At 45.3% G+C, this 21,247-nt stretch overlaps 1 protein-coding gene and 1 pseudogene across 1 annotated transcript; one reads left to right on the top strand and one right to left on the bottom strand.

Annotated features, from left to right (window-relative positions):
* Positions 1-4,791: 4,791 nt before the first annotated feature.
* LOC109271355 (60S ribosomal protein L17-like) lies at positions 4,792-11,303 on the top strand (annotated as a pseudogene).
* A 2,064-nt stretch (positions 11,304-13,367) lies between these two features.
* MRGPRX2 (MAS related GPR family member X2) lies at positions 13,368-17,011 on the bottom strand. Its single transcript, XM_019456503.2, has 2 exons — positions 16,768-17,011; positions 13,368-14,931 (listed from the first exon to the last, which is right to left on the bottom strand). The coding sequence occupies exons 1-2, from the start codon at positions 16,776-16,778 to the stop codon at positions 13,914-13,916; spliced, it is 1,029 nt and encodes a 342-aa protein (XP_019312048.1). The 5' UTR covers positions 16,779-17,011; the 3' UTR covers positions 13,368-13,913.
* Between the last annotated feature and the right edge of the window lie 4,236 nt (positions 17,012-21,247).

Here is a 21,247-nt window from a genome sequence, read left to right as displayed (position 1 = left end):
CATTCTTCTCTGTCTCCAGGATCTGTTTTATACCTGACCTCTTTTTTCTCTGTATATCTTTCCAGAAGAAAGCTCATCTAACTTGATTTACACACACCCATACACACCACTCCCCCACCCTTCACCAACCTACCTACATTATTTGTAAGTGTGACATAGACCTCACTGAAGATTTGAAGGTCATGGGAAGAGCTCATACGCCATGTAAACAAATAATCTATGCGTAAATATTACACAGTTCTGTTTTCCCTCACTAGAGGTTTCTCACCGGCCCTTTGTCCTACCTGGTACCCAGCCAGCCACCTGCCATCTTGCTGGTCCCTCTCTTCCCCTTTCTTCTCTTATTCTTTCCTCCTTTCTCATGAGCAACAATAAATTCTTTCACATTTTCTCAGTGGCCTAATGTGTAGGAATCAATTATCTCCTTCCTGGATTTCTCTCAAAGGGAATTGATCCTCTGTGGGAGGAGGGCAAGGCAGGAGCCTCCCACCTGGCCATCTTGCTCTTAGTTGTATTTTCATAGTCCAGCAATGAGCAATCGTAAAATGGGGTAAAAAATATCATGTACAATAACATCAGAAAACATAAAATACTCATTTGACAAAAGGTGTGCAGGACTTGTGAAGTGGAAGCCACAAAAAGTTGTTGAGAAACATTAAGGAAGGCCTAAATAAACAGCAAACAATACCATGCGTAGAATTTAAAGACTCTTTATTCTAAGATGTCAACTATTTCCAAATGAATTAAGAGATTCAACACAATCACAGAATGTTAGAGACGATCGAGGGGTGCAGAGATTACCCCCGTCCCCATAACCATTTTGTTCTCCTCAGGTAAGAATTCTGAGAGTTTCAAAACAGAGAAAGGACCCCATCTCCCAACACTGATGGCACCATGTGACTAGGCGCCTACCAACGAGAGGTGAGCAGGAGTGACGTAACTAACTCCCGGGTCAAGGCTTTAATAGAAGGAGCATATCTTCCCACCCAAGAGCTGAATGGGGCTGAATGAAGGTGTGACCGAGAGCCATAGAGGACCAAAAGGATGCGATTTCCTCTAGAGGAGGCAGGAGCATCAAATTGGAAGGAACGCTGGTGTCTGAAGGCCTTGGAGTATTTTAGTCCAGGTCTAACAAACTGGGTAGCAACATGTAGGCAATGTGTGCTTGCATTGTGAGGTTTTATAATTAAATAATAAAGTATATCATAGGGTCATTGAAAGTTCACCAGAGCCTCACCTCACTTCTCTTGTGTTTATCATAGTAAGAATGCATTCATGTGTATTATTTCTTTCCAAATGATGGAGAAAAGTGTACAAAGTGACACTATCCCTGAATCCCATTCTCCAGAGGCCACCACTTATTACAATTTCCTTTCTTATTTCTTTTACTATTAGTAGCTGAGGATAGCAAGTTTATATTTCTATTTTTAGTTTAGCAGCATTAACAAGCAGATCAAGAGACTTCTCATAAAATGTGAAGAGCTCAGCACATATAACATAGTCTTCTACCTCCATTTCATGACATTTATTTGCTTATTTATTTTTATTTGATGTAGCTATTAAAACATTTAAGTCTTATCTCCTGTGCCTTCCTTTCCTGCGTCTCATGCTGCAGTCCAATTAAGCTACTTGTCTATTTTTTTTTTTTTAATGTCATTTGAATTAGAAACTATTTCAGGGGGGCCGGGTGGCTCAGTCGGTTAAGCGTCCAACTTCGCATCAGGTCACCGTCTCACGGTTTGTGAGTTCGAGCCCCATGTCTAGCTCTGTGCTGACAGCTTGGAGCCTGGAGCTTGCTCTGTCTTCCTCTCTCTCCGCCCCTCTCCTGCTCCTGCTCTGTCTCAAAAATCAATTTTAAAAAAAGAAACAATTTCAGATATTCAGAAAAATTCTTTAATGGATTTATTCAGCAAGTGTTTATTATTTTATTTTTTATTTTTAGAGAGAGAGTATGAGTGGGGGAGAGCAGCAGAAGGAAAGAGAGAGAGAGAGAGAGAGAGAGAGAGAGAATTTTAAGAAGGCTCCATGCCCAGGGTGAGCCCGATGTGGGACTTGATCCCATAACCCTGGGATCACGACCTGAGCTGAAATCAAGAGGTGAACCCTCAACTGAGTGAGCCACGCAGGTACCCCATCAGCAAATATTTAATAAGGATCTTGTTATGGGCTGAATTATGTTCCCCGGTGCCTCCGCCCCCCCTCCCCCCATTGTGTAGCAGTCTGCTTGCAGTAGGCTCCTTCCTTCCACAGACTGTGAGCTCCTTGAAGATGAGTATGTTGCCTTTGAATCTCCATTGCCTGGCACTGGGGCTGGAACATAGAAGATGTTCAATTATTATTTATAGAATCAACAGAAGAATGACTGAGTGACTTTGCTATGAAAAGCTCACTTAATGATAAATTCAACATTACAAGTGGTTAGGTTAATTGCAAAGTTCCGTTAAATGGCAATTATGAAAAAGGGTACACTTGTATAAATATTTCTTTTTTACTTAGAACTCATTCACCAAAAATGAAGGAGAAAGAAGGACTTCCCTTCGAATGTGGATTAGCAAATAGAGTTCTACTCTGTCTTTCTTGCAGAAAGCACACCCGTTAAGCATTGTTTGTGATTTGCAGTTGGATTTATTAAAATGCGGAGCATAACATCATATGTACAGCATTCTGCATGAGGATATTTTTCAATATCGGTCGATTTTTTCAATCTAGTATAGTTGTCAGGATAATTCAATAACAATAATTTTGAGACTGGCTTTTTTTGCCCTTTTAAACATTCATAATTTTCATTAAAATTATAACTCTCCTTTTATTCTCTTATTACATTGATTCGCATTTCATTTGGTTTAGGTAATTACATAAACAAGTCCAACTGGCACAGATGGGATTAGAAACAGACCCAATTGGTTCTTGTGATGCGGGTTAAGTCAGCGCTCTAGGGTCCAGGCGTACTAGAGAATCAGCGAATGGCCCCGAGGGCTCAGCATTTATTGGACATCAATCAATATATGTTCAAAGTAGAATGAACAGGATTGGTTAAAAAGATAGAGTCTACCAGCCAGAGACCTATTTAAAAGGTGTTTGCTCTACACAGAAACGGCACAGTTGTTTGACCAGGTAGGCTTAAATAAAGTTTGTTGGATTCATGCATAAAGGAACAGTCGTGGATGTCAGCTCCCGCGGGTGCCAAGAGGGACTTTCAAATCTTTTCCTTCTCCCTGAAGGAAACACGTGGATATCCTGCTTGACCCACCCCAAGGTGAAGCTACAAGGACAATCGTTGTTAGCTTTGGGAGGAAGGAGCTCAGGAGCAAACGCTTTCCTTCCCTCGCTCTTTGCGCCCCCAGAGGCAGCAAACAGATCTGCAACGAAAGGGCACAGCCTTCCTCAGACCAAGGGACTCCAGAGGACACTTTCTCTTGGGCCGGGGGCTGCTTGCCCTACCGTGGTGCCTGGCTGCACAGCCGGTCTTTTCAGGAAGCCGGACGATACCATGATTTTCAGGTAGGAGCTGCTTGAGAAAAATAATCTGAACCGCTTCAAAATTGCAGGACAAGTCCCATGCACTGGGCATTCAAAGACATGCTATCTGTTCTTGCAGACTTCACGGCGTGGCGGAGGAGGAGACATACAGATGAATCATTACGGCAAATGTCGTAAGGGCGATAAGAGAGACATATCAGGGCCCAGCAGGTTCAGTGGGCGGCAGCGGCTAAGCTTAAGCATCCAGGAACTCTGTCTCCTCGTAGCCACCGTGAAGAGCAATGTCCCTGACATCAAAAGACCCAGTTGTCCAGGTGAAACCCAGCAGTCTTTGATTCACACACTAGATGGAATTTTTCTACAGACCTCCTCCTGATGTACGTATTCAGCCAAAGCTGTGGGACTGATGAAATCACAGACTCCCAGGGCCGACTGTCACAGGAACCCTCAGTCTAAGCCGGTGGCATCACATCAAAGTATCGTGTCTGGTGCATAGGCTACAACCGTCTCTTCCTGCCTCCTCCCACGACCCGGCACTCCAGCTGAGCCAAACCTACAGCCAAGCCCTCCTACGGCATTTGGAAATCGGGAGATGCACACAGGATGTAGAAACAGCAGCGGGCTGGACAGAGATGAGCTTTGGATCTGGAGTCAAGGAACCAGGGTTCTCAGTGCTGAACCGCGTTACCGTCATGACTGATGTATTTGGGTGGAAAAATAGAAAACTGTGGTTGGCTTCATTCTCATAGCTACCTTGTGCTGTCTCCTGAGCACTCGAGTTCATTTGTTAGCTCTTCTCTCAGAAGGCAAGTCTGGGGGCAGCCTCACCATCTGTGAGGAGCAGACAGCCTGTTGTGCTGTCACACCAACTCATGGTGGCCCCTCCCTGTCTGCCGAGTTCTGTGAGGGCCGAGTAAACCGCTGGCAGAGAACAGTCCAGCATTCTGTACTGAGTCTAAGTTTTTATCAATACAACTGACATGACTAGGGAAGGATCAGATGTTTGCAGTCCTGCCCTTTGTGGGAACTGGCCATGAAACTGACAGAGTCACAGCCAGAACAATCGGTACAAAATCTTGAGGCTTACAGACTGTTCCCAAACCTAATATCTGCAAGCTAATAATAAGTGATTCCCAAGATAATTTTTATCTCGAAATCGATGCAGGTTGCAATGGCCAAATTAGAACTGGTGAAACATATTTCTAGACTCTACACTGGTTGAGGCCAGAGCTGAATAGCCATTCACCAATTCTCAAGAGCAAAGGCCATGGTTTTCTTCATTGGAACCTAATTCCGGCTTGTCATCGTGCCATGGACAAATGCCGCCGGAGGACTTTTGATAAACTGAATTACCTGAACTATTTTTATGCAGGTAGAGAGTATGCCTCAAAGGACATCGTTTTCCTCAAACCCGGAAAACCCAATGAAGTTAAAAATAGCAGAACTTTCTTATTCAGTCTTTCTGACTGCAGAATGCCCCCAGTCATAGGATCAAATGTGAGTCTTAGGAGAACATAGCCTGAGGGAAAAATAAGGGATCTTTTCCTATACTATCAGATAGAAAACAATTATGAACAAGGGTTTTATGGTTTTTGGATAGTGATCCTTTCCATTGCAGTGAAAATTGGCAAAAATAAAAAAGGATTTGATAAGGAAGATTCAGAAGATTAACGCTTTCTCTCGGAAAAACTAGAAGAGCCAGATTAAAAACAATCAATTTGAAGGCTTTGGGGATTCACTGAGGCATTTCAGAGGCTCGAGGTTGAGAGAAGAGTGAATAATCACCAAGTCTGACAGGGTAGTGTCGACTCTCAAAGTCATTTCTGACCGACCAGGGCCGAGACTTCATCACTGACCCAAATGTACTCCCAGGGGCACCCTCCACTGGTGTCCCTGGGAACACAAACGAGACTTGAGCACCCACTGTGTGCTCACTGATTCTCAGAGCCACCCTGCTACCTGGGAATTACTGTCCCTGTGTTACAGAGTAGGAAAACAGAGGCTTGCAGAAATCAAGAAACTTACTGAAGGTTGCACATCTTTGGAGTCCTGGAAGCTGAGTTCAAACCTGGTCCTCTCCAACTTTAAAGCCTAGGCTCTCTCTACTGCAACACAGACCTTCTACTGACATGGGAATGTTCTGTGATCCAAACATCCTCACTGACTGTCCTAGAACATGACATGTCCCCAGGAGGCAGATATGTCTGGACAGGCTGTGTGGGATGACAACAGGACTCTGGGCCAGCATTACTTCTGCTCTGGGACAAGGGCTTCTGCTCAGGGTCAGGAAGTCAGAAGTCTTAAGCATGAACAACAGAAAAAATCTCAGTGACTGTAGAGAGGTCCACCCACCAAGGAAAGAGGAGATCATGATTTAGGGTCATGAAGGGAATGTGACTTCTTGCCATGACACGGTAAGGGTGCCTTAGGCTGTTGGGCCAGAAATAGCTCAATGTGTCAGCTTTATGAGGACAGGAAAGGGTTTACTCTTGTCCATTGCTGTGTCCCCAAGGCCTAACTCTGTGTGGGTGACACAGTGGATAGTCAAGAAATTTTTAATTGACAAATGAATAATGAATGAAGGAATGAATGAATGAGGAGCCTAAGGGTAGTGGAAAATTTAGGTTCAGTGTAACATAAAAAATTCTTAATGAAATTTGTTACCCAGAGACACACACATAAGGAAACGAAGAAAATTTCATTTCTCAGTATTCCTTCTGTGGAAAGTTCTGGTGTGTGTTAAAGATGCCTGCACAAATAACTAGTGATGGCCACCGTGAGGTCCCCAACCCAGGGAGGGTCAGCATATGGCTTGAGTGGGCAACCAGAAGAACTAAGCACATAATTTAGGGAGAGGATTCAGAGCTTAACTGAATTTCTCTGCATTTTAGAGGAAGAGGAAGCAAGGGTAGGAGAAGAGAGAGACAGCGCTGGATCTGGATAGAGGTAGCTGAGGCATAGAAATACAGAAAGGGATTATGAAGTGAGTTTTCTATGAGATGTATTGTATAAACCCCACCTATTTTCCCTGCATGTGATTCTGAGTATTCTTTGCAGATTAAAGGATTTGTTTAAGAGAAGGGGGCGGGGGGCGCTAAAAAGCTTGTATTCCCACTTTATGAAGGGCTTTGACTGAAAAGAGAGATGCTCTTGCAGATTCCAGGTGAAAAATAAGAACCAACTTACTCGAAGATGAACTGGAGCAGCTGATTGAGTCCTTACTGTTATTACCTTTTCAATCTTCTGCGTAGTCAAGTGAGGCAAAGACTAATATTATTCCCATCTTGTGTGTGACAAAACAGAAGCACAAGGGGGTTGAGTGATATGCTCCAGGTCTCAGGCCCAAAAGTGGTAGAGCCTGGATTTGAATCTCTAGCAGGGAGAAACTTAGCATGTCTGGCTCGTCATGGCCTCTATTTCCCTTGCTGCTATGACCCATAGCTTAGAAATTTGTGCTCAGCCCTGCCTGTAGGTATGTCACAGATTTGCAAAAACTGCTCTTTACCCGAAAGCTACCTCACCCAAAGAGATAAGGAAGTAGCCAGAGTGGTCACCATCCCAATTCCTCAAGATTGAGGAATGGTCATAACTCAAGGGAGAATTGAAACTGTGACCCATAAAGTTATGAGGTTGAAAGCAGAGAGTTTAAAACTTGTTTTTCAGAGAACTGCTTCCCGCCAATCAGCTATTTTGTCTTTTGAGACCCCACTAACAAACCCACTGGCACCTGGGCTCAAGGTCAATTGATATGGTTCCAGCCCGGGAACAAGCAAGGCCCTGCATTCCTTAGCCCAAGACTCCAACCAGTTTATACCAGCTCTCAGGCCATGCCCCTAGCCCCTTTCCCTTGTCCTAAGATAATCTCCTGAGGTCAGGGACTGAATTTTGCCTCTTGCTGATGTTGTCTCTACCCCAAAGTGGACATGGGATAGACGTTACACAGTGTTTGCTCAATGTACACGCTCCACCTTTCCTCATGAATAAGTTTTCCCACCCTTTTCACCCATATGTAGGTAATCTCCTACTCTGAATTTCCCCTTTAAAAACCCCACAGTTAGTGGGTTCCAGTCTTGCGTCAGGCTTTGTGCTGACAGCTCAGAGCCTGCAGCCTGCTTCAGATTCTGTGTCTCCCTCTCTCTCTGCCCCTCCCCTGCTTGCTCACATTCTCTCTCTCTCTCTCTCTCTTTCAAAAATAAATAAACATTAAAAAAAAAAAAAAAGATTCTCTCCCTCTGTCCCTCCCTTGCTTGTGTGCTCTCTCTCTCTCTCTCTCTCAAAAAACCCCAAAAAACCAAAACAGTTACAAATACTGTATACTCCCATCTTTAAAAAAAACAACAACATTGCATTTGATTCTTAAGGCATCTATGATGATAGTCAGAGATTATTCCGGAGAAGTGACACCAGATACGGAGATGCAAACAGTGAAACAAACATACTGAGGAGATACAATGAGAAACTGACCGACTCGCGTAGAGAGACAAAGTCCCAGGAAACATCAACTGGGAGGAGGCCATAAGAAGAGATGGATTTTCCCCATTTGCCATCACATCTCATTTCCATCTTCTCTACCCGCCTCTCTGTCCTTATCGTCCTCATCAACGGGCTCCCTCTGTCTCTGCCTCCTGGTTGCTTTCAGCGAAAGGGAGACACAGACAGGAGCTGGAGGGCGCGAGGAGGGCGGCTGGGGGTTTGTGACTTTCTGGCTCTCTCTGTCCACCAGGCTGCAGTTTGGCAGTGGAGGCGTTACTCTGCCTGAGGACTTAGAGCCCGTCTGGTGGCCCTTCGTACAGGCACAGCTACAACTACCCCTACCGCCACAGCCCTCCTGGGTTCTGGTAACTTCTCCTGTCTTTTAAGCCTCATCATAGTAAGGCTCCTGCCATTACTTTCAATTGGGGGTATTGGTCACCATCCCATGTAATTTCCTCTAAATCTGCCCATATTGATAAAGTGTCCCTTAATTAAACTCTTCTGAATTATCCCATTTTAGGCCATCTGTTTTCTGCTGGCATCCTGAGAGATACTGAAAGGAAAATAAGTTTCAAAAAGCAAGTAAAACAGATGACTAGGTTATTCACAGCACTTTAGCTTTGGGATGCGTGCGTGTTCCCAATCTTGCTCCCTAAATTAAGGAAAGCAACAGATTTCTCACCATGACAGCACAATCTGAACGGTAGGGAAGGAGGCGAGAATGGGACAAGGGTCTACCGAGGGGAACAATGTGGATTAGCAATTCGGACTTCCACGGTCAAGGCTGCCAGCCCTGAGAGTGGCCAGAAGGTGCCAGAAGGTGCTTCATGCCTCCTGTCTTTTCCTGCTGGAGCCCCTGTGGCTCCCCGAATACTGCTCTTCCAGATCAGGTACATGTGTGAGCAAGAAGAGGAAAAAGCCAACAGTGGCTCTGGAAAGAAATATTTGATCAAGGCGCCTTTCCTCCATTCTTTTGGCTGGAGGTGACAAGCTGCCCTGTACTGTCCTGTGATTGACTGTCGCCACAGGACGCTTCTTTGCCCTGGGGAGGTGCTGGCGGCAGCGGTGGCAGTGGTGAAGCCGGGTGCGGGAGCAAGGCTTATCGAGATGCTGGACGGCCCCTGTGATCTCCTGTGCGGGGATCTGCTGGCACGTGAGAGTGTGGGGTTCTCTGAGTCGTGACCCCTCACGAGATGTTTCTCGACATTTGAGTTGAGTCTACTCCCCTCTCTCTCAACCTCTGCTTATCCCCACCCTGTCTGCTGCCCATGCCTGCAGAGGAGTGGTGTTCTGTAGCCTCTGGCTGCCAGCTGTGTGGGTAGGGAGCCATGCCAAGCAATGTGAGCCTGCGCTGGGAGGCTTTATAGCTAAGAATAAAAACACTCTCCTTACTTGTCATTCAAGGCCCTCCATGGCCTGCCCCACACTCTTTCATTGTCCTAGGAGTAATGCACACAGGTTTACATTTTCTTTCCAATTGACATAGACGTGGACCAAGTAAATAGTAAGTCTTCCTGAACCCTCTCCTTCAGAAGCAATAACTTGTTTCAGTTTTGTTTCTAGACTCTTTTCAGTCATAGATTTGATCTGGGGTTTGTTTTTGTTTTTGTGTTTTTAGATTCTAATGTTTATTTATTTTTGAGAGAGGGAGGGAGAGAATGAGCCAGGATGGGGGGCAGAGAGAGAGGGAGACACAGAATCCGAAGCAGGCTCCAGGCTCTGAGCTGTTTGCATAGAGCAGATATGGGGCTTGAACTCACGAACTGAGAGATCACAACCTGAGCCCAAGTCAGACACTTAACCCACTGAGCCACCCAGGTGCCCCAGTTATAGATTTTTTTTGTAAAGTATTACTTCTGTCTTGTAACCTGTCAGTATTAACAATAGAATCAACCAATTCCTTATATAAGATGTAAAGAATTCAGGATATGGCTGAGGATTTGGAATTAGAAGGCTGGGAATTTAAAATAACTGTGATTAATAGGCTAAGGAATCTAGCGGACAAAGTGGACAAAATGCAAGTGCAGATGAAGACTATAAGGAGGAGGAAATGCTAAAAATAAAAACGTTATAACATAAGTGAAGAATGCCTTTGACTGGACTAGCTATAGCTTTTCAAAGAATCCGTGGGCCTCACAATATGGATGGAACTAGAGTGTATTATGCTAAGCGAAATAAGTCACTCAGAGAAAGATAAATATCATATGATCTCTCTCATATGTGGAATTTAAGAAACAAAACAGATGAACATAAGGGACGGGAAGGAAAAATAAGATAAAAACAGAGAGGGAGGCAAACCATAAGAGACTCTTAAATACAGAGAACAAACTGAGGGTTGACAGAGATGGGGGTGGGGTAGAGAAAATGGGTGATGGGCATTAAGGAGAGCATTTGTCGGGATGAGAACTGGGTGTTATACGTAAGTGATGAATCACTAAACTCTACCCTTGAAACAAATAAATAAGTAAATAAATAAAACTCCAGAAAGAACCAGTGAGCCTCAAGATAAGTTAATAGGAACGTCCTAAACTGAAAATCAAGGAGAAAGACTGAAAAAAAAAGGGAACAGAATGGTCAAGAGCTGTAGGATGATTACAAGAGGTAAAAAATACATAGAATAGGAATATCAAAAGAAGAGAGAAAGGAACAGAAGATATATATGCAGTAATAATGGCGAAGAGCTTTCCAGATTATTTGCGGGCACCAAACCACAGATCCAGGTAGCACAGAGAACCCAAACCAGGATGAATAATAATAGTAGTAATAGCTCTTCCCGTAAGTGGCCTGAGATGATATCTGAAAATTGTTCACTCTTCACCTGACCCGGGAACCCCCACAAAATCGTGCCAGTCAAGAGGTTCAAGCCTTCATGTTCACTTTAAGAACACACGTGAAACTGCCCAGGCCTTCAAGGGTAGGCGTATCCAAAAAGTCACCACGTCTCTGAAAGACGTCACTTTGCAGAAACAATGTTACAACGCTACAATGGTGGAGTTGGTAGGTGTGTCCAGGCCAAACAGTGGGGCTGGGCACAGGGTCGGTGGCCCAAAAAGAGTGCTGCATTTTTACCACACGTGCTTAAAAATGCAGAGAGTAAGGCTGAACTTAAGGGTTTAGATGTAGATTCTCTGGTCATGGAGCACATCCGGGTGAACAAAGCCCCCAAGATGCGGCACAGAATTTGCAGGGCTCACGGTCAGATTAACCCACACGTGAGCTCTCCCTGCCACATTGAGATGATCCTTACAGAAAAAGAGCAGAGTGGTCCTAAACCAGAAGAGGAAGTTGCACAGAAGGAAAAGATATCGCAGAAGAAACCGGAGAAACTAAAACTTATGGCCTGGGAGTAAATTCTGCATAAAATACATGCAAATAAAAGTCAAAAAAGAAACAACAACAGACCCTACACCTACGTATTCATTTCTGGGGCAGACATACTGCTCTATATACTATTATGATAGATGTGTGATAATCTGCATTTGTCAAATCCATTGAGCTATACCACACAGAGGGAACCCTAAAGTAAACTATGGACATCAGTTTGTAATAATGTATCAATATTAGTGCATCAATTTTAATAAATGTACCACATTAATGGAAGACATTAGTAATAGGAGAACCTGTGGGCGGGAGGAATGGGGATGGGGAGAGAGAGTAGACAGGAACCCTCTGTACTTCCTGTGAAAGTTTCCCACAAATCTAAAAGCGCTCTACAGTACAAAACTATTTAAAAATAAATAGGGACGCCTGGGCGGCTCAGTTGGTTAAGCATCCAACTTCGGCTCAGGTCATGTTCTCACAGTTCGTGGGTTTGGACCCTGCTTTGGGCTCTGTGCTGACAGCTCAGAGCTCAGAGCCTGGAGCCTGCTTCAGATTCTGTGTCTCCCTCTCTCTCTGGTCCTCCCCCGCTCACACTCTCCCTCTCTTTCTGTCTCCGTCTCTCAAAAATAAATAAACATTTAAAAAATTAAAAAAATAAAAATCAATAGGCAAACCACCAACAGGATGAATATTTATAACGCACCTAACTAAGGAAAGACTCATGCAGCATGGATACAAACTCCTACAAATAAATAACAGAGAAAGGGAAACACTTAATAAAAATGGGCAAAACTTAGACACTTCAAAAAAAAATACAAGTAGCCAACAAGCACAGGAAAAGATGCCAATTTCACAAGTCACTTTGGAAATGCAAATTAAAACACAACGAGCTACCACTTTATACTCATTAGAATGACTAAAATTCAAAAGACTGGCAGTGTTTGTGAAGAAGGATCTGGAAAAACTGGCACTTTCAGACATCGCTGGTGGGAATGTGCAATAGCATAACCACTTGAGAAAGGAGCTTGGCATTTCTTCAGAGTCAAGCAGACATCTTCCTGTGACCCAGCAAATTCACTTCAGGTTACTTATCCGAGGGAAATAAAAACATATATTCAGAAAGAGACGTGAATAAGAATGTTCACGGTAGCTTTATTCAAAATAGCCAGTGATAGAATACTACATAGATATCTATCCGTATGAAAATAAACCGGTGCACTCACACGATGAGATAGCGCTCAGGTTTAGCAAAAAGACAAACTGCTGATATATGCAATCGCCGTGGCCTGGGTACGTCCTAAAAATATTACGCTGGGTGATACAAGATAGGAACAGAAGAGTACATTGAATGATCCTAAGTATGTGAAGCCGAAGATCAGGTAAAACTAATCTTTGGTGATAGAAATAGGAATAAAACAAAAAACAAAAAACAAAAAAAGAAATAGGAATAAAGATTGCCTCTGGGGCAGGAGGAGTATGTAACAGGGACATGAGGGAACTTTCAGAGGTGATGAAAATGTGTTATGTTTTGCTTGGGGCTCGAGTCACGTGGGTATACCGTTGCCAAAGCTCACTGAACTGTGCACTTATGATCTGTGCAATCACTCTCCCCTGATTGTACCTCAATTAAAAAAGTAAAAAATTATTAAAAGATGCAACATTTGAACTTAATATATTGTTTTTATAGAACGTGTAACTTTAGAGGTATTTGTAATCAGATTTATACAACTAACGTTGGGAGCTCTGCGGAATAAGAAGTAAATCTGACAAAGATCCTGTTCTCTGAGGACTAGAGAAGAGTCTAGTGTTCTAGATGTTTTGCCACCAAGGACCGGAGAGCTCCTGGGAGGGAGAACCAGGGCGAGAGCACTTGGGTGGGGGTGCAGCGGGAGTGAGAAGGGACACCTATGAGGTTCCGCAGGAGGGCTTGGGACAGGAAATCATAGCAAGACGACCTGCCTCAAACCTTAAGCATGCTTCAACGCTGATTTATCCAGTTATAAAACTTAACTTTGCTCACACAGACTGAAAATGGCGAAGGAAAAACTCATGGATGGTGACTCAATTCTGGGAAATGGGTGTTTAGCACAGGCTTGGTTTAAAAATTCGTCATTTATTCGTTCGTTAAGTCTTGGATTCAATAAACATCAAGGTAGGGACATATTCTAGGCCCTACCAAAATCAAAGAAGACTGCTCTCGGAGGCTAGTCTGCTCTTTAATTCTTTCAATTTTATGGAGACAGGATGCAGGAGGGTGACCACAGAAACTTGCCATGGAATGTTCTTCCAGTCCCTCCCAAGTGCAGCGACCAAACGAATTTAGACCGTCCTGTGCTGCTTTCAGCCTGTGCTGAAGGTGGGGTTCTCCTAAAGCGGACCCCAGAGTTGGTAGAGTTTGGGGTGGAGCGAAGGCCCTGGGGAAGGCAGTCCCTGAGGTGCGACACTCAGTGTTTGTTTCACAGGTACCGTCGCAGTCCTCACAAGGGAGGATATTATCTTAACCGTAAGGTTTATCTTACAACTTTAGGGTTTGAAGGTCAGGGGCCCCGAGGCTGAGAGAAGTGAAGAAAACCTCCCAAACCGATAGGGACAAAGTTGGTTCTCAAAGCCACATTTGTCTGACTGAGGCAGACGCCGAATCAGGGCGCCAGACTGTTTCCCGACATCACCAGAGTTTCCTGAGGCAGGCTGACTTCGCTTTCATCCCCTCCGGATGCGTCCTGCAGGGCCCTCTGGAGAACCATCCTGAGGGTCTTCCGCTGCCGGGGCCACCGCTGCCTGAAGGAGCCAACAAAGAAGTAAATGATGGGGTTGGCACAGCTGTTGACACAGGACAGGGTGAGCGCAGCCAGATAAAGATGCCAGAGGGACGCATCAAAACCCTGCTGAATCCAGAATACGAGGAACCAGTGAATGCCGTAGGGCAGGCCGCAGAAGAGGAAGGCCAGCACTGTGAGCCCCACAGTCACATACACCCTGGTCAGCTGCATCCGCTGGGAGCCCCACAGCAGTCTGGTCAGCAGGGCCAGGCTGGACCCAGAGAGAAGCACAAATAAGAAAATCAGCCAGGCGGCCGCGACGAAATCAAACGCCAGACACAACCCAGGGTCAAAATCCCTAAACAGGAAGCCACAGTACTTCCCTTCCAGGATGCTCAGCAGCAGGGAGAGGGCCCAGAGCAGGCCACACGTCACAGTTGACGTGTGTCTTGGGCGGTGGCAGCGGTACCAGATGGGACAAAGGACCGACAGGCAGCGCTCGGTGCTGATGGCGCTGAGAAGGCTCACGCTCGCGATGTAGGCGAAGGTCCACATGGTGGTGAAAAATCTGGGGATGGAAAAGTACACCGAATGGAAGTTGATGAGCGCCTCCAGGGCGTATACAACCTGGGAGGAGAGGAAGAGGAAGTCAGCTCCTGCCAGGTTGAGGATGTAGACGGAGAAAGCGTTCCTCTGCATGCGGCAGCCCAGCAGCCAGAGCACGGTCACGTTTCCCACCAGCCCGCCCAGGGCAAAGGTGAAGGTCAGCAAAGTCACGATCAGGATTTCCATGTTGTCACTTGGAGGATGGTCCTCGTCACTTCCATTCACTGGTGTGAGTGTGCCCTCCCAGGCCGGGGCGGTGGGATCGATGCTCAGAAACCCTCCACTGGTATTCCTGGGGACACAAACAAGACTTGAGCACCTGCTGTGTGCCCCCTGATTCTCAGGGCCAGCCTGCTACATGAGGATTACTGTCTCCATGTTACCGAGGAGGGAAACGGAGGCTTGCAGAAATTAGGATACTTGCTGAAGGCCACGCTGCTCTGAAGTTCTGGAACCTGGACTCAGACCAGTTCCCTCTAACTCTAAAGCTGGGCTCTCTCTACCGCAACATGGACCCTCTACTGACATAGGGATATTCTAGGGCTCATGCCAGGTCTAGCAGGGGGAGGCAGGAATTGAAAAGTCTGGACGGGTTATGTGTGATGACAACAGGACTCTGAGCTTGGCATTCTTTCTGCCTGGGACTGAGATTTTCTCTTAAGACAAGGAAGTCAGAAGACTCAGGCGTAACCTGTGGACAATCTCAGTGACTGAGCATGGTCCATCCACCAGAAAGGAGATCGTGATTTAGGGTCATGAAAGGAATGTGACCTTTTTCTATGACAGGTATGAGTATGGTCAAGCCTCTTGGCCAGAAATGGCCCAGTGTGTGAGCTCTATGAGGACAGGAAGTGCTTTTCTTTCTGTCCATTAGTGTGTCCCCAGTGCCCAGTTCTGTTGTGGGGGACACAGTGTAGGTCACTCTTACAATGGATTTCTTTCTAGGGCAGCCAAAATCATAAACTTAAAGTACTTCTAAATACCTGTGTACTCTTACTTTAAAAAACAAAACAAAACAAAACAAAAAAACCCACAAAATTGAAATCAGTTCTCAAGGCATCTACGATGATAATGAGAGATTATTCCGGAGAAGTGACACCAGATACGGAGATGCAAACAGTGAAACAAACATACTGAGGAGATACAATGAGAAACTGACCGACTCGCGTAGAGAGACAAAGTCCCAGGAAACATCAACTGGGAGGAGGCCATAAGAAGAGATGGATTTTCCCCATTTGCCATCACATCTCATTTCCATCTTCTCTACCCGCCTCTCTGTCCTTATCGTCCTCATCAACGGGCTCCCTCTGTCTCTGCCTCCTGGTTGCTTTCAGCGAAAGGGAGACACAGACAGGAGCTGGAGGGCGCGAGGAGGGCGGCTGGGGGTTTGTGACTTTCTGGCTCTCTCTGTCCACCAGGCTGCAGTTTGGCAGTGGAGGCGTTACTCTGCCTGAGGACTTAGAGCCCGTCTGGTGGCCCTTTCGTACAGGCACAGCTACAACTACCCCTACCGCCACAGCCCTCCTGGGTTCTGGTAACTTCTTCCCCTTTCTCTTCAGGCCTTATCTCTGGGGGCTTCAGTCAGCACCCTTTATAGATTTTCCTTAGCTCTGCCCATACCTGTGTAACCAGACCTTTCATTAAACTCTCCAAATATCCTGTTAGCTTGTGCCCTACATTTTCTGCTGGGGTAATGCCAGATACAGGAGCCACAAAACAAAACAAAACAAAAACCCCACCTTTGAATAGCAAGCAAATCTGTGAAAGCGGAGGTTGTTAAAACAATTTAGCTTTGGAGTCTCATGCCAGCCTGCCATCTTGCTCCCTAAATTAAACGTAGCAAAACAGACCTCTCCATAGTTGCAGATTTGAATGTTTGGAGAGAAAGAGAGAGTATAGGGAGAGAGGATGGAAGCAAAAAGAACTTGGTGGATCCTGTTTGGCTCTCCCACAGTCCAAGATGCCAGCACCCAAAGCATCAAGAGGGAGCTTCATGTCCCCTGATTTGCCGTGGGGTGCCCCTGGTGTCCTGCATGCCCTACCTTGAGATGAATTCATGAGCATGTAGACTAAGAGGAAGAAAACAAAACTGCTTTTGAAAGAAGATCGTTCTTGAGCAGGCTCTTACCTGAGCACCATGCTTCTTGCTAGAAGCAGAGAATAGAAAAGGAAGAGCTTTCCTGAGATTGGCAGGTAGTGGAGAATGTTTCTCTCCCCTCTGGATGGCAAGATGTCTGTCGTAGCAGGAGTGAACTTCGGTGACTGCCTGAGGCTTATCAGGATGCTGGATGACAGCCCCTGTGATTTCCTGCCGAAAGGGCACTGGCAAATGAGATCCTGGAGATGTGTCAAACAAGAAACTTCACGAGATGTTTTTCATTTGCCATGACTCCAATCACTTATCTCAGCCTGTCCCCATCCTACCCCATCCGGTCCCCCGCCTTGTGAGGAATAGCTAGCTGCCCTGGAGCCTTTTGCTGCCCTCTGTGAGCCTGGGCAGTAAACCATCCACCAAGCAGTGTGAGCTTCCATAGCTGAAGAATTGTTTGCTTGGCATTCAAGGCCCTGCGTGGCCTGGCTCACTCGATCTTTTTAAAGTCTGTTCAGTTATAATCTTTACAGCCGATGTGGGGCTGGAATGCACAACCCCAAGATCAAGTCGCATGTTCTACCAACTGAGCCAGCCAAGCTCTCCTTGATCTTTTAAAAATTTAATTACAGAAGCAAGGTATGCACAATTAATTTTATTTCAAAAGACACTGGGGTGTATAAAGTGAAAGTGAAGCCTCTCTCAATTGTGTTCCTCAGTAGCAACCAGTATGTCTAATTTCCATTCTTATTCTTATTCTCCTCCTCCTCCTCCTTCTTTTTTTTAGAAAGAGAGAGTGTGCCAGCAGGGGAGGGGCAGAGAGAGAGAGGGAGAGAGAGGATCTCAAGCAGACTCTGCCCTCAGCATGGAGCCCAAGGTGGGGCTTGATCTCACAACCCTGAGATCATGACCTGATGACCGGAGCTGAAATCAAGAGTCGGACGCTTAACCAACTGAGCCACCTAGGCGCCCCTCTTGTTTCCATCCTTAATTCTTCTAGATGTTAAAGTTATAGCTTTGTATAATGAAACTACATTTCTGCTTTCGATCTGTCAATGCCAACAACAGGTATATTGAGTTCCCTTTATGAAAGATAAGGAGTTTAGCACACTGCACGTATTATCACCAACCTCCCTCTACCGTATGATACTTGTTAGCTAGATTATTTTCAGATCATCTAGAGCCTTAGCTCTTATGGCTTCCTTTCATGTGCCCGTGCCGCAGCCAAATTGAGTCTAAAAACTTAACCGTGAAGTATTTAAAGCGATCAGAAAAATTTATTTACTCATTTATTCATTTACTCAAAACCATAGGTTTGTTGTGAAGACTAATGGATTAGTTATGTAACAGTTTAGAATAGGGCCTCATAGGGGCGCCTGGGTGGCTCAGTCGGTTGAGCTTCCGACTTCGGCTCAGGTCATGATCTTTCGGCTTGTGAGTTTGAGCCCCACCTTGGGCTCTGTGCTGAGAGCTCAGATGTCAGCCTGATGGGGCCCGCTTTGGATTCTGTGTCCCTCTCTCTCTCTCTGCCCCTCCTGGCTCATGCTCTGTCTCTCTTCGTCTCTCAAGAATAAATAAAACATTATGGGGTGCCTGGGTGGCTCAGTCAATTGAGCGTCCGACTTCAGTTCAGGGCATAATCTCACAGTTCGTGGGTTTGAGACCTGCATCAGGCCCTGTGCTGACAGCTCAGAGCCTGGAGCCTGCTTAGGATTCTGTGTCTCCCTCTCTCTCGGCCCATCCCCTGCTTTCTCTCTGTCTCTCAAAAATAAACATAAAAAAAGAATAAATAAAACATTAAAAAAATTAGAATAGAGACTCATAGTAAGTACTATATATTCACTAATTCTTATGATTTTTATTACTATGTCGTCTGGAAGTCTAATTCAATACATGTTAAAGTTTCTTTTTTCTATTTTTCCACATCACTTACATTCTTTTTTATTTTCCACCGCTTTGTGTGCTAGGCAGCTTTCTCGATAATTTCTACGGATGCGTCTTCTAGGTTACTAGTCTCCTTTCCACTGTGTCGTTTAATCCATTCACTGAATTTTAAATTCGCTTTTTATGGTATTACTTTCTAGAAGCTCTGCTTGAGATTTTGTTTTCAAATTTGCTTGGTCATTTCTTCATCTCTTGATGCTGGCTCCCATTGTCAATTTTCTCTTTTATATCTCTTTTATATCTCATCAGCCCCGGCAATATTACGCTTCTCTGATAATTCCCGCGCTGAAGTCTATGTATGTCTGATTTTACCGCCTATTATTCCTTCTATCACTTTCATATGGTGCCTTGTTTCTTCCTGTATTTGTGATTTTTGACTATGAGCTGTTCACTTTCCTTGGGACTTATCTGTAGGAGTTCTTTGAGGCCTGAATTATACTGAATTATAGCTAAGTTCCTCCAGAGAGGTCTTGTGTTTTCTTTCGCTAGTTGACTGGGGGACCTTCCCAGCATGGCTTTCAACTTTTGGGATGTCCCCAGAAACCTCCCCTGTCATTTGAGGTTTTAGGACCACAACGTGATACTGACTTGTGGCTACAAATTCTCAAGCGAGAGAATTTTTCTTCACTCAGAGCCAAGCTTGATCAAGCAGTTTCTCCGTAGTTTTACTTCTAAGAGAAACATACTGAAGGTTTAGTCTTTGGGGGTCCCAACTTTCCATGGAGCACCTCGCCTAGATTTCTGACCTTTGGGTTGCCCTAAAACTCTATCTTCTAGAAGCCTATATAATAGGAAATGTGCATCTCCTGAGAGCACAGGGGATCCATTTAAGGAAATGAAGCAAGGAAGTAACTTTATCAGCTGTGTGCTTCAGAAAAGTCCCGCAGGCTGCGGAGAGGAGAATGTATAGCATTCAAATGAAAATATAAATCTCTAGTCATACCGCTACAAGAAAAACAACTGCGTGAATGTTTTGGTATATGCGCACAAAACATCCAACTATTTATGCTGTTTTGTAATATATAGCATACTTCCGATTTGATACTTATTCACTGTGGACCCTGTTTGGTGTCAGTGCCTCATCTGGAAAATGAGATGCTTTCCAGCTGTGATGAATCTAAAACTAGGAAATCCCTGGTGCCTGTGGAGGCCTCTCTCCCTCATGTGCCCTCCCCCCACCCCCTTGGATCTGGTCCGTACCAAAGAGAGTGGAGACCTCAGATAGGGCTCTCTCCAAGGCCAGATTTGATCCCAAGGTGATTCTCATCTATCAGGTCCTTAATAGTTCCCAGAGACTCCACTTTTCATCACGGTCATAAACTCATCAGTCTAGGCCCCCTCCATGGTCCCAAGTCTTGTGTTATGAATTCTTTTCATTCGAGTTGACAACGCAGGGCAATGTCATTTAGAAAGTCCCTATAAAGAACAGTTTTGTTATATAGTGGGGCGGGGGGGGGGGGGCGGGTGGACGACGACAGTGAGAGATTGTGTGAGTATGTGTGTGTAGCTGATTTTACTATGTGAACTTGCACGGTTATATTTTGGGAGGCTGTATCTGAGCCTCTTCTCATTCTGCTCCATGGGGGACCGTCAGCAGCTGAAAGCCAGGCAGATGCCATGAAACCGAGGTGGGGGAGGGGAGGGGGCATCCTGATATCATCTGAACTCTGAATCCCGTCATGCCTGGAGCCAGGTTCCCTCACCGAACCTCAGTTGTTTGAAGCAAATAATGTCTATTTTTGCTAAAACTAATTTATTTGGGGTCTCTCTTTTGCTCACACAGCCACCAATAGGTCCCTATTCGTCACATAGCACTGTAAGCCTCTGAGGACATATTTCTTTCCTATTGCACTGTGAGTGCTTTGAGAATAATGAGCATGCCTTTGAGTCTCAGTGCCTGGGACACTGCCTGATCCCAGTGCTCAGCAAATTTTTTTAAGCGTATGCATTTATGTCTGCAAGCGTGAGTGAAGTAGTGATTGAGCAGATCACTTGAAAAGGTGAGGATTGGGAAGTCGGTCTAGGCAGGGACTTTTAGAGCCTAACTGTGAGAAACACCTGCCAATAGAAAAGCAAACCAAAATGGAGGCAAAGAATGGTTGACAAGGTACAGTCTACTTGAAAATTTTCACATTCAAGAAGCACAGTCCATGTGGGAAATGGAATGCTTCTGTAGTTTGACTTAGATGTGTTTCTCAATTACTGTGCAATTTGGGAATCAGCCTTTTGAGGGAAAGGGGGAGCAGGCCACTGTGACATAGAGAATCACCGGGGAGTCCAGGAACATGGAAGCAGAATGAGCTGGGGTTCAGAGCGAGGACAGAAAAGTCACTGAGTTACAGGATCCTTTCTACAAAAACCCCACTGGAGAGTGGGCCTCACCGATCTCTTGTCTCTTTTTGACCTGGGCTGGAAGACTGTGGCTGCATAATCAGAACGATGGTTGACGCATAGTGGCCCCGCCATGGGGGGGCTGGAGGAAATGGATCAAGATTGGCCTGAACTGGCTGGACGGAGGAAAGAACAGTCACAGGGCTTCAGAGAGGGAAAGAGAAGTCAATGTGGGGAGAGCCGA

The sequence above is a fragment of the Panthera pardus genome, unplaced genomic scaffold, assembly GCF_024362965.1.
Source record: "Panthera pardus isolate Hobbes unplaced genomic scaffold, ASM2436296v1 HiC_scaffold_12, whole genome shotgun sequence".
NCBI classification, from domain to species: Eukaryota; Metazoa; Chordata; class Mammalia; order Carnivora; family Felidae; genus Panthera; species Panthera pardus.
The sequence above is the reverse complement of the archived record's forward strand: the minus strand, read 5'-3'. Positions and strand labels throughout refer to the sequence as shown.